Here is a 13687-nt window from a genome sequence, read left to right on the forward strand (position 1 = left end):
GGGGCAGGGATCATGAAATTCACAATTTTTGTTTCCCTTCACCCATAAATGCTTTGTGCCAAATTTGGTTGAAATTGGTTCAGTGGTTGCAGAGAAGAAGCTGAAAATGTTCAAATGTTAACGCACAACGCACGACGCACGACGACGGACGAAAACGGATAGCAATAGGTCACCTGAGTTTACTCAGGTGACCTAAAAACAGACGATATTGTTGCAAGCATAGCTCTGCATTTTCTTTACCTTGGCCATAAAATTTCGTACAGTATACTTAAAAACTTATCTGTAATTTAGTACATGTAGTTTTGAAATGACAAAATGTTGTTTAATTAACACTAGTTCCTCTTTTACAGGACTTATCATATAAATTAAGTTTTCAAATCAGCTACCTGTAAAAATCTCGAAGTCCAAAGAATTCTCTTTTCAGCAATGTTGCATTGAAGACCTCTAAATATCCTTCTGTCAAAGGTTCAATTAGAAATTCTACTAATGCAGCATTGTCCCTCCCATGTATGTCCCTGTAAATTTAGGTAATTAAACACTTATACTTTATACATATGTATATACCATCATAATATCTTGAAGCCATATGAGTGTAAAATAAACGTTAAACAATATATAATCTTTAAGCCACATGGTTTTATATAATCCTTTAGGGGAATTTTTTTTTTTTGGAAAATAACATATTGTTACAACTGGAAAGCTGTCAGTATGACAGCATACCGGGTTTCCTTGTGAAGACAGAACCTTTTTTTTCTTACATAAATACACAACCTTTCCATATGCTATGTCCCCTTTTCATAAAAAGACACGTCTTTTTTTTTTGCAGGACAGCTAAGGCTACAATTTTAGCGTAATTACGCTTAATTGGCTAGGAGGAGGAAGCATTCCCTGTTGACCAGAAATCAGTGGATTCATCAGAGATAAAAATTCCATACATATCACAGTTTATATCAAATTCAAAATTAAATAAAAGTGAAATGTGTACATATACAAAGTAAATGAAAGAATAAGAGATATTTGGAGCAAGAAAAGAAGAGAATAGTAAACACCAATATCGTTAATCAGACTAATCTAAAAAAGCAGAATCTTTTACTCCATAAACTCCTCAGTCTATTTCTACATGATCAAATATATGATTTACTTAATAAGCATTGTTGTGACTAACCTGGCTGTTTCTTTTAAATCCACCAAATCAGGCGTCTCTCTTTGTACTAAAATGCCCCGATTCATTTTAGCTGGATCAAGTGCCCAGTTTGAGAGTCCAATAAAGGCAACCTGTTGCAATTTTACATAATTTATATAAAAGCATAAGGTATAATTATATTATTTTAAATGAAAGACTAGATATATGCTTTTTTTTTATTAATTTCAAGAAATACAGGCATGATTAAGCAAATAAACAATATTTAACTACCTTTTTGTATCTTTCAGCGCTTGCATTTCCGGGACATCCACTCTCCAATAAGGGGTGAAGTATCTTTCATAATAAAATCTTAAGTAATATACCCTATAATACTCTCTCTATTAAATTATGTTTGGGTGCTATGAAAGGTTGTTTTGATAATTGTTTCAGTAATTAATATTTTCAAAATCAATATTTTCTAGGAAACAAGAAACAAAATTTATAATGAATGGTTATTGCAATTAAGGTAGACTTTACCTTTAGTGGCATTTTGGGGGAGTCCTCAGCAAGTCCTACTTCCTCTAAAATCACAACTGAAACAAATCTTTCTAAATCTCTGTCTTTTTGATAATTAGCTGCTTGTTCAAATGTGTTTAAAATGCCTTCAGCAACAGACAAATGACTGCATTGGAAAGAAACCATAGTTGCCTACAATATTTTAAACGTAACTTAGGCATTACTATATTCACAATCTTCTTTAAAAAAAGATGATTAAGTCTTTAATATTGTTTTAAATTAGCAATTTTAGCAAATTAAGCAATTTTCACACTTTTGTGTTATGCTTACTTTTTTCAGACTTTTGTAAAGTTGTGTATGTGACGACAGTCCTTGCATTGCATCTGAAATAATTGTTTTTGCCAAAGATTTGGAACTACCAGGCTTCCCGACCAAAAATAGAGGAATTCGTAGCTCTATGCATATTGCCATCATAAATACGTTTTCTCTCAATGCTTTGTTTTTTGCAATATTCTTTCCAACGGGAATCCCCCTCAAAAACTCTTCCTGGCAACTATGTTAATTAAATAAGAACTGCGTGAAGGAGAGAATTTGGATCATAATAATGAATATGTTTTAAAGTGTTTTAAAGACAGGAAATTGCAATTTCTTCTTGTCTTGATATATGTACCAACATACCTGCTGATTATGTCTAAAAATGCTGCGCCTGACCCCAGTGGCAAAAATTCGTCTTTGAAAAATGTTACAATGTGGTTTCTAAATTTTTCCCGTTCTGAGAGACATGCATGGTAGCATACACCAAGTGCTAAAACCAAGGCTTTGGTCAGATTGCAGCGAAGCTTAAACAGATAAAAAGCTAATATTAAGATAATGCTGTATGTATGTACATGTATATTATAAGTGAGTAGACCCATGACAAAAACTGTAAGTAAACACAGTTTACAATTATTAGTTGAAAGTTTCTACTTAATTAAGTCATTAACCGAGGATTTATTTTAAAGTATGATTGATAGTGAAGCAAAGATTCAAAATAAAGAACCAGATTATTAAAGTAGAACATGAAGATTTTACAATAAATCCAGATAATAAATTCGCCCTTTAGTTGACTCAAGTTTTATTTTTCTTGTAACTTTACTTAACCATAGAAAATTTTTGCTAGAATAATGCTGTAATCAGAAATATGTCGTATGGATAATTAAAAATAAAACAGATTATAATTTATACACTAACCTGAAAGTTCTCTTTTGTATCATCATCTTCTGACGTTTGAATCTTTCCTAAACAAAAAAATACTGGATTGTCTGGGACTTCTCTTGTTTTCAGGAACCAGCTCATGACGAGGAGTGTTCGTTCAACGTCACGAAGACTGACGAAACTACATTCCCCCTTCGAAAAAAATCTTCAATGATTACATTATAGTACTCCACATTACCGAATGGGTTCAACATAGATATGATAATTTTCTAATGATACAGTGAGTGTTACTACTCAAAATACATTTGAAAGAGAAAATCTGGATTAAGATTATCTGTAAATCAATCGTTATGTGTATACATCTGATAAATTCGATTAAGGTCAGACGACATGTTCCTCAAATATATGTCCTGTTTCTCTTGGTATTATATCAAAAAATATTTATATTTGTCATTCTCTTCTGATTTCTACATTGTTTTAAAAAAAATTTTAGCAATAAGTACACCCAAAATTGTGATATAGGCAATTCAAGAGATTACTCATAAGGGTTATATAAGAAATATGACCCTGTGGTATCTTGTCCAAATGCCTGGTAAGGTACCCTAATTTTTAGTGAGGAAACTTGTTTAAGTACCTTTAAATCAACGACAAATTCTTAGGAAAAATTATATATTTTTGAGGAACGTGTTGTCTGACCTTAAGAAACTTATTGCGGAGGTCAAGAATTTGTTTAAGAATTGAAATATTTACATACTAGTGTAGCTTTTGTAAAATTATCTATCTCATATGTTTGTGAATTTGTTTACCTTTTGAGTTCTCATATATTCTTGTGCTTTTGTCAAAATTCGGCTCAACGTCACATTCATCTGCTCAAAATTTGGCAACTTCTTATCGTTTATCTAAAAAAGAATATCTTCTCCATCGATTACATTTTTTTATAATGCTGTTGACAAAATTTAGAATAAATTTTAGTGAAACACTTACGTATCTTAAAACGATTTGCCTGATATACATTTCTTCTACTACGTTGTCTAGTTGTCCAAAATCCCAAACTAAAGGTAGCATGCTTTGTGGCAATGGTTGTACTCTGTAGACAAGATGACGCATTGGCAAACGACCTGTTTAAGAAAAATAAATATTGGCGTTTCGATATTAATGTAAGTAATTATTCTTTAAGTTTACAATGTTTTACAGAGGACAACGTAACTGGGAATACCAGTTTTTCTTACACACCTAGTTTATCTTTTGTGTTCTCAGCGGATACATTATATCCCAAGCCCGCTTGTTCAAGTCTATTGATCATTTCATCTGAGTGCCTGAATGAGAAAAGGAAAAAAGTAGAGTCTAGATGATCTTTCATTTCCTTTTCTACCTTATCACAACTGGAAATTTAGATTGATAAAAAGAATTATGCAAGTTAAAGGAATATTTATTTCTTAAATACTAACTTTCTATAAGGATTACACGCTGCAACGATTTTCAAGGATTTGCTTAGATCAAGGGGTTTTCCACTGACAGTTTTGTCACACATTATCTCTTTGATGACACCTATGTCCTCAGTAGTATTAGCTTCATCAAAAAACAAAACAGTATAGATCCCATGTTTTGAATTTTCCTTTGCAAGTTCTTCAGCTTCTTTGATCTTGTCAATAATGTCTTGGCGTTTTATTCCTCCGTGAACCTTTGAAAATAATAAGTAGCATACCTTTGAGAAAGAGGACAAAAAGAAAATATACTATTTTTTTAATATTTTATTTTATTTTGTTTATCAAATGCCGATGAAAAACTTATTGCTTTATGCAACTTGATATCATTTTGTACAAAATCTGCTGAAAGTGTGAATGTATCTCTCTCTCTCTCTCTCTCTCTAAAGATTTGTTTACCTTTATGATCAACATATTTTTAGTTTTAACTTCCGGTGGGCACTGCAGTTTACAAAGAAAATCCACTAATCGGGTTTTCCCGCAACCTGTTTCTCCCATTATTATGACTGGAATATCACATCTAGTAAAACATAAAATAACGCTTATAATTACTGAAAGTTGGTAGAAGTAATTTAATTTTGAATTTATTTTATATATTCAATCAAATTCCTACATGCAAGTTTTACATGCGTTTTCATTATTAATTTAAAATTTTATAATTTTTTGTTTTCAAATTCGCAGTATTAGAGTGTCGATCTGCTCTAGGGGGTTTACATTACAATCAAATTAATTCTAACTACACAATTTACAAGCATAGTAAAATTCTCAAAATTGCAGCTCATATTGCGTTAAATATGGGGGAAAATAATGATCTAATATATCTATATTGAATGATCAACCTTCCTAAGACAGAGGACTCAGGTTGTGATGGTCACCATGCTCTTTCTGAGAAAGGATATCCTTATGCAACCATCCTATTTTTGAGATTTGGTCATTTCTGACGAAGAACTGTTTTTGTTATAAACATTTACTTGCATGGTAAGAATGTAAGACTCGACAAAAATATTTCAGTTGCTTCAGAGTATGTGACCGCCTAGACTACTTCATTCGTGCATGGGCGGATCGGTGGCAGATATGCACTACAATCAGAGAGGGCTACTTTAAAAGAATAATGAACACTGAAACCTAATTTTATTTGTTTCATGGAAATCATTCAATTTGTTCGCGAACTTTTTGAGCACCCCTAGTATAAACAGAGGTCTCGTATTGCAGTGGGTGATGGCATAAAAAAATCCCCTATTGATCAATGACCCTAAGTGCAAAGTATAGGTAAAAATTTGAAGCCCTCCACTCAACAGTTGTGGGGTCTCGATATGGGTTACATATCGAAAAGATCTTAAACAATAATCAAACAAACTAAACATGTATATCAGTGAAGCCCGCCTAAGACACATAAAAAAATCTCTGACCAAATGATCATGAAATCCCCAACTACTGGAGAGGAATCCTTGCTCACCGTACTTTGCAATCATACCAAGAAGAGGAGAAGAGGATTTGCAAAGAAATTAATTCATTTATATAATTTGTAAATGGCGGGTTCGTTCTTTTATAAACATACATTTATTTTTGTTTTGGTATATACAGAGGGGGTGTTGTGTTACTTAGATGTTTTTCAGTAAAATAAAATTTAGCTTTTTCTGCCAAATTAATGTCCCAGAACCCCTGTACTTTGAAGTATTTGATCGGTGCTTCTTACTTTCATGCTGACAATGTTTGCTGTCAATGCTGAAAGATTTTAAAAGATCTTTTATATTTCTTTCTTCTATATGCAACACTACTCCCTAGGCCCCTACATTTTGTTCCCCTTTACATATATATACTAAATGTCCAAATGGTTGCCACTGGTTCAAATGTTAAAATGTCATTCTACAAACAATGAAAACAAATACGCTTAAAAACAGATAACAATATGTTACCAGAGTATAATTTTTAAAAATGCTTAGGTGCATGATTGAAATGAGAAACTTTGCCTTTACTTATATCTATTTTTTTTTTTATTATATCGAAAACTTAATTATCTAGCTTTTTTACAAAAAAACAACAATAATCACTTTAACGAAGATCTTAGGTTTGCTGACGACGTTACAAAAAGATACGCAATTTTTTTTACTTTGGCGAACATCAATCTTATTTTCATTTGATTATGATGCCCCAATAAAACAGAAATCAGTGGTGGTTTTCGTATTGTTTAATTTTTCAAAGTATCATTATTTAGCTAAGATTTTTTTTTTTTAAATTGAATTGGTAGTTAAGTGTTATATTAATTAAGCAACAATTTATCACAAATAATGAAAGCTATATAATTATGATACATGTACTGTATAAAACCAAAATAATGTATTTACCTAAACCTCATGTAAATTGCAAGAATTTTTTTCACATTATCCATTGTCAACTCATATGTGCTGTCTGGATCATGAATAACATCAAGCCCCATTACGGTACAAAGTTTCTTCAATTTTTCTTGTCTATCCACAGATGTAAAAGAAACAATTAATGTCATATAATAATTTGTTTTTCATACTTATATTTCTATGTACAATGTATTTCAAAAAGTTCCATGTATCATTTTTTTTTCTTTTTAATGTAGAGCATCAACTCATTTAAAGACATAAATCATATCCATGGGATAGCAATTCGTTTCACCTTGTTAGTTCGTCAAAATTTTCCTGCATATTAACTTTGTTTTGGTAAAGGGCATGGCCCAGTCTTCTCGGCAAAATCTTTCTCTCCAAGATGGCACCAGTTTTATAGTCAACCAGATCTCCTGTCCTTCGATCGATGGAAAATCCAACAAATGTCAAGGTGTTGTGATCAGGGTTAAAGAAAAGGTATGGATGTGGACTGAAAAAAAGAGCGCTAGTGCTTCACGTGATTTCGTGTTCACTATCTGAATCGTTTTTATAACACAATAATAAAAAAACATTGTAAATTTAAAGATCATCTCTCTCTCTCTCTCTCTCTCTCTCTCTCTCTCTCTCTCTCTCTCTCTCTCTCTCTCTCTCTCTCTCTCTCTCTCTCCGTTACCTGCTTTCCCAAGTTCTTCTGAATTGAAATTGTTTCAAGTCTTTTTCCAAATCTGATTTCTTCTCACAGATTTCAGCTCTGTTGACTGTTTCTTCACTCATGTCTAGTGACCGAGTCGCAAAATCCTTAAGATATTGTATTGAAAACAAAGCATATGATTAAAAAATATCATTTGTATCATTATTTTCATATGTACTCCAATATGATGATGTTATTATTATTCATTTATATTATTTCATTTAAATGCATATGATAGAGAAAGTATTTATATGTCTCTACATAGTAAATTTAGTTAATGTAAATACTGTAGAATAACCTGTTTTCGTGGAGATATGTTTGCTAATTTGTCATTTAAAAAGGTTTTGCGGGCATTTTGTAGTTTCGAAAAGTATAAACATATTAAGATTTCGTGTAAGATTTAAATTCTTTGATTATGCTTTACAACAAAATAAAAGGAATTTATTTCTTCTTTACAGTGAATATGAAAATCAGAGAAAAACGTCATCATCAATAATTTATGCTAGAGAAGTTCTCTAAATCCCATAATACAAATAAAAAATGAATGTTGTGGTCTTTTTTTATCGATGATGTAGTGTGAAATATCCTGATGCTACATTTTCTACTTCAAAACCAAATCCATATGACCTTAAAATGGACTATCCTATAAATTTAATTCATTTGATTTCTACAAAAAAAAACTTGAAGGAATCTTGTGAGAAAATATAAACATTAAAGATAGATCTATCAATAGAAAGAAAATATTTCTTCAACAATCGGTACGACATTTAAGACATACCCTGAAAAAGCTTACATGTATATTGTAACAAATGAACATTTAGAATTTTTGTTATAATGAAACATCCTAGTAAATGCATTTCTCACCCTTGACATTTGAATAAGGAACTTTAAAACAAAGACTGGAAATCCAGGCAAGTCTGCTGAGGCTGCTTCACTTATATAATCTGACTTTTCAAAATCTTTCAGTTGTGTGTCTAAGAACCATACAAAGTTTCTCACTTCTGCCCAAGAGGGATCAAATATTCCACAATATCTATGAATTCAAATGAAAAAAATATATGTAACTAAAAGTAAATAAACAGTTGGGATATATTTTTAATTCTTCTCTAGAATTTGATTGTGAAAGGATACTGAAATCATATAGGAGATAAGATATATTAGAATTCAAAATTAAAGAGGATAAACCTTAAAACAGTTTGCAGACACTCTCCTATAGTCCCAAATGTTTCATTCAAATTTACGTCTGATATAGTATGGGGAGATTCTGGATCTAACGTTGTTAGATACTGATAGGGTCTTTGAAAAACTTCACTTCTGAACTCTTCTTCATCAAAGAGAAGGTCACTCCCCTTGTAATCTAGCAACAACAAAAAACACAATCAAAACACATTTTCATATATACTAGCTAGTGTCCGGGGCATTAGTCTCGGTAGTATGGTCTTTTAGCTTAAGGGTGTCATTTACATCATTTTTTCTATACTGCCACAATCCCTAGGAAATACAAGTGTACAATATGCCTATATTCATTAAACTATTTTATCTATAAGATGCAGTAATACAGTAAATACTTCGATGCTTAAATGCCCTACTTTCTAATAGAACTGTGATATACATGAACTAATATTACGTTCAGAGGACATGTAGAGGTCTTGCCTAATATCTAATCCAATTATGTAAACTGTCTAGTTTACTTAATTAAATTTGGTAAATAAAAAAATAATAACAAAGGTCTACTAAAACTACTTTCCGCTAAAATAATTTCAGTCCAAGAATCTTATACCATTGATAGTTCATGTATTTTAGAGCAAGAAATATTTAAAATGCGAATAATTATTTTATTTTAATTCGAAACAACGCACAAAACCTAATATGATAAATTATTATCGTTATAAATAAAATTTTCTTTTACTATTGTTTTGATTAATTTCTGTAATATAATTTAAAGAAAGGGGAATTTTCAAGATAATTTTTGAAAATTGTAAAGTCAAAACTTTATCGATAAAACACCAATTATTTTGATGCATGACTTCATGATTTACAGAAAAGTGAAGACAACTGAAGACTTTGAATAATTAGAATTAGCATGACCAAAATTTTATAGTCTTTTTCCTTTATACCATGCATACATGAATAGATTCTTTTCTTTCGATGGATAATTGAATACCTACCGTATGGTATATTTGAGTGCGTGTAGATACTTAAGCACTGTCTTGGAGGTCTGCACATTACATCTGGCAAAATGTCAAGACACCTATGGAGGCATTTTGCTGGAGATCCCTTTAAAGTAATACATTAAAATGTTGATAAATATTGTGTTGTACGCACAAATAACTTTGTGAATAGTCAACATCCCATACATGTATATACTTTCACTTATGTCATATATAAAGGACATCATGTCTCTAAACAGTTAATATATCTCCACTTGCTTTGTTGACATACACCAATCTTTATCTCGTCCAGTCAAGAAACGTTTTATGTTGAAAAATAAAATATTGAAAATATCGTTGAAAGAAAAACAATTCTACTTTCACATTTTTTCATTTTATTTTTCTTTGTTTTTGTTTTGCTTAATCGTGTTAGGTGCTGATGTATCTGCAGAAAACTCATTAAGGTATCTAAACTTGACAAGATGTCTTATGTTTAGGAAAATTATAATATATAGTATCTTCCATATAAGTCCATTTTCTTTAAACAAAAACAATGGTATTTTCCGACATATTTAAAAGAGCCAACTGGGGTTTTATTGTTTGAAAACTACAATAGCAGAACTATTTGTATACCATATATAACTTACATTGACTTAAATGGACATGCTAAGTTTGGGGAAAATAAACCGTCCTGGTATATTTTAGGGACCGTTTCAAAATACAGGTACATTTACTATAGGATTATGTAGGAGAGTGCCAATTTTTGCACCTTTAAGCAAACTATACAAATATTACAATAGACTTTTACGCATGATGAATAATACTAAAGTGTGCATTATATGTAAGAAACACAAAATTCTACCGTCCTCTTTCCAAAGGGAACATCTCAAAATATTCAGGAATTTTCATGTTTTTATAGAGCACTACAAACTACGATGAAATCGCACGATTTATACAAAAATATTCAAAATGATGGAGATTCTCAAATTTCTATGTTTAAATTTCAGGAGCATATATTTACATTTTCTTTTATTACATTTTTAATACTCCTTCTTTAAGAACTTCAAGTTATCATAATGTCACAGACACACTTTTGCGACGTCAATCTACCTATCAGTCAAAAAGTTTTAAAAATCAGTTGTATAGAATTATAATTAAATTTTTCGAGTAAAAATGCTTTTAAACAGTAAATATGCTTCATTTTTCTATTATGCGCGAAATATTGAGCTATGGAAACCCGAGTCAGATCCTTAAAAATTCTTTAAAACTGAAATAAAATGGAGGCATCATTTACATTTGTATACATCTCTCATTCTGTATCACCCCTACTAATGTGTTCGAAACCTTTTATTTTTCGGTGTTCTGTAAATTATAAAACCCGAAGAGTTCAGAGTAGCTCTGGCAGGGGCTCTGGCGAGAGTTAGCGAGACTTCAGCGAGATAGGGTAAATTATTCACGGAAATGTGGCTAGGAAGTGACTAGCACGTGGAGGCATGGTAAACAGAAAAGTTATGTCGCATTTCAGTTTTCTACCAAACTAGAATCAGCTGATAATGTCTGTAGAAATGTACTTCAATCAATCGGTCTCTTTTATATTCATTCAAACTTAACGAGGCTGGGGTGTGGCAGCCATTTTAAGACTATTTTTATCTCCTTTAAAAGAAGAGCTCCATATAAAGATATAAAAAATGGTCAAATTTTAAGACTAAAATATATGAATTTTTTCTTTGCCAAATGATAGTTGACAGCTTAAGATACCGTATGTAAAAAAATAAGTTAAATCTGGTGGTTAATTTATGATTAATTTGTTGACCCCCCAGCCTCCTTAAATAAGTATTCTTTGTAATACAATTTTCTGCAGTCATGAATTAAAATTTCTTTTTGGACAAATAGTTTTGCATGGGAACCGGGACTATATTTTTGGCGTTAGATTAGCAAATGAGGCACCAGCATGATTTTAACTGACCAATCAGCTGAATGAGTATTGCATTATGGGTTACTACGAATACTACAGGAATTTTACACTTGAAAAAATTTAAAAAACCTTATGGTAAATGAAAAGCATTTTTAAAAATATTATTTCATGCTCATAATGACAAACAATTCATTTGTTAAATGAACGGCGGAAGTCTAGGTTTCTAAAAGTCATACTGATGTAAAAGCAATTTTCGTCTGTATCAATTCCTTTGTTGTACTATCGGTGAATACAATTGCCAGGTGAATTCCCTGGCCGAACACGTGATCACGAACGTAAACAAAGTTTTGTCCATTTAAAAATGCATATGAGATGCTGCTCGTTTTCCTTACCCTTGAAGCACTGCTGTTCTGAAGTAGACTCAAACTACATTTTATTAAACTTTTTTTTTTCATTTAACAACAAATTAAAAACGTCCGTAACATCTTTCATAGTTTCTTATTTTTGTATTTTGTTCGTAAAGAACATTTTTTTTTTTGCCGTCCATTAACATGATTGTAGATTGACCTGAACTACGTTTTCGAAGTAAAATGTGAACATGTATTGGCGTAAACGTTACTATTCATTCAACAATTGGTCAGTTGCTCATGGTATGATCCTATGTGCGCATTAATAACAATAGCCATATAAGGCAAACAAAGATTTGTTAGTGTAGATGATTATGCACATTTTTTTTTACCAGCGAATCGGTCACTAGTGAGATGTAATTTTTGCCGAAAAGTGTACGATATATTGTTATTTTAACACCCCTCCTTTAGCCACCCTTTTTCTGTTGAAAATCATGAAAGTCTTTCGGAAAGGTCTAGAAACATTTATTACAAGACATGTTTTCAAAAGAAACAGGCTATAACAATATCATGTTTATTGCCAATTTTATTTATAAAACCGGTTCTACCCTATAACCTTTGAATAGATCAACCTAAACCACGTGTTTTGAATTTAAATCACAATAACATTAGTAGGGGTGTGTATAATATTTATGAAAGTCCTATAATCATTTTACCGGACTTTGGCTGGATTCTATCAGCAATGGTGTAGTCTCTATCAAGTAAAGATCAGATGGCAGTTTTCTCCAGACATTTCCATGACTGTCCGTAAGACAACCAAGAATTATTAGTTGGAATAACAGATAGTCAACCTCTTCTACTACCTGAAAGAAATATTTTTGGATACAGTAAAATTAATTATTCTACGACTTGGAGGGGGCATTATTAAAATTTTTTAAACATATGTATTAAACATCACGTATTTCGAAGGTCTTCAATTTATACTTTTGGTCGGCAGTGAAAAGAACAGTTAAGTTTAGTTTCAAAGGTAAATGAAATTTTTAAGAACCTAATAATTATAAAGAAAAAACCCATAAGAATTATATATTGTCTTTAAGATTTGTGAGAAAAAAGTAAATTTACTATGAACATTATAACCTAAACGGACAATGAATGTTTTCTTATGTTTTTTTTAGAGTACAAACATTACCTCTTGAGCGAAGTCAAAATGAAACAAACGTTGTGCGTTTGTTTTCGGAGCCAAAGTATTCTGTAAAAGGGTTGCCATCACTTCGTCCACGTTTATCTTCCTTGCATGTAATGGAATTGTTATCACTGAAGAATCTTTGCTGAAACTTTTCAGTTTCTCTGCAGTTCTTCTTTTATACAGAGTTTTTCCAACTCCTGCCCTCCGTGATTTTACAATTCTCACAGTGCAACTAAAGAAAAATCCAACTTATGATTTAAATCCGTATTCAAATCATTTGCAAGCGCTGTAAGCTTTGTAAAGTAATGAATAAAACTGTAAATTCCATTTAGTCTTGTTTTGTCAGTTATCCAAAAAGATTAAATTAACAATTCTCCTATCCCTAAAAAGAATCGTGGTTACCATATACATCAATATATATCCAATGAAAAAAAAAGATGTGCGTGTGCGTGTGAGGGTGTGTGTTTGTGTGTGTGTGTGAAGGTGTGTGTGCGTGTGTACATTTTGTACATTTATTTGAAGCCATTTTTATCAATATTTCTTACTCACAGGAATTTTGCATCACTATCCAAGTACTATGAAATACACGTTTTCTATATAAAGATAATCAAAAATTGCAGCGTAGTTTTGAACTTTATTAAGCGTCTTTATTGTTCGCGTGAAGAACGACAGAGTACAAGCTGATAGGAAATTCAAAATACTTCAAAAATGCATAGGCAAGAAAATA

At 31.4% G+C, this 13687-nt stretch overlaps 1 protein-coding gene across 1 annotated transcript in view; it reads right to left on the minus strand.

The window, feature by feature from the left end:
* LOC134236007 (E3 ubiquitin-protein ligase rnf213-alpha-like) overlaps positions 1-13687 on the minus strand; it is a 109568-nt gene that overhangs the window by 59559 nt on the left and 36322 nt on the right. The window contains exons 19-38 of the mRNA XM_062718180.1: positions 12964-13192; positions 12491-12637; positions 9531-9639; positions 8548-8719; positions 8227-8395; positions 7345-7469; positions 6964-7161; positions 6663-6785; positions 4717-4837; positions 4282-4514; positions 4067-4149; positions 3818-3951; positions 3640-3732; positions 2864-3025; positions 2318-2478; positions 1970-2192; positions 1661-1831; positions 1415-1477; positions 1166-1275; positions 387-515 (exon numbers count right to left, since the gene is read on the minus strand). Of these exons, the coding sequence (XP_062574164.1) occupies positions 387-515; positions 1166-1275; positions 1415-1477; positions 1661-1831; positions 1970-2192; positions 2318-2478; positions 2864-3025; positions 3640-3732; positions 3818-3951; positions 4067-4149; positions 4282-4514; positions 4717-4837; positions 6663-6785; positions 6964-7161; positions 7345-7469; positions 8227-8395; positions 8548-8719; positions 9531-9639; positions 12491-12637; positions 12964-13192 (2955 nt within the window). The remainder of the gene's footprint in view (positions 1-386; positions 516-1165; positions 1276-1414; positions 1478-1660; positions 1832-1969; positions 2193-2317; positions 2479-2863; positions 3026-3639; positions 3733-3817; positions 3952-4066; positions 4150-4281; positions 4515-4716; positions 4838-6662; positions 6786-6963; positions 7162-7344; positions 7470-8226; positions 8396-8547; positions 8720-9530; positions 9640-12490; positions 12638-12963; positions 13193-13687) is intronic.

The sequence above is a fragment of the Saccostrea cucullata genome, unplaced genomic scaffold (assembly GCF_032062105.1).
Source record: "Saccostrea cucullata isolate Sc308-1 unplaced genomic scaffold, CSIRO_AGI_Scuc_v1 ctg488, whole genome shotgun sequence".
Lineage (NCBI taxonomy): Eukaryota > Metazoa > Mollusca > Bivalvia > Ostreida > Ostreidae > Saccostrea > Saccostrea cuccullata.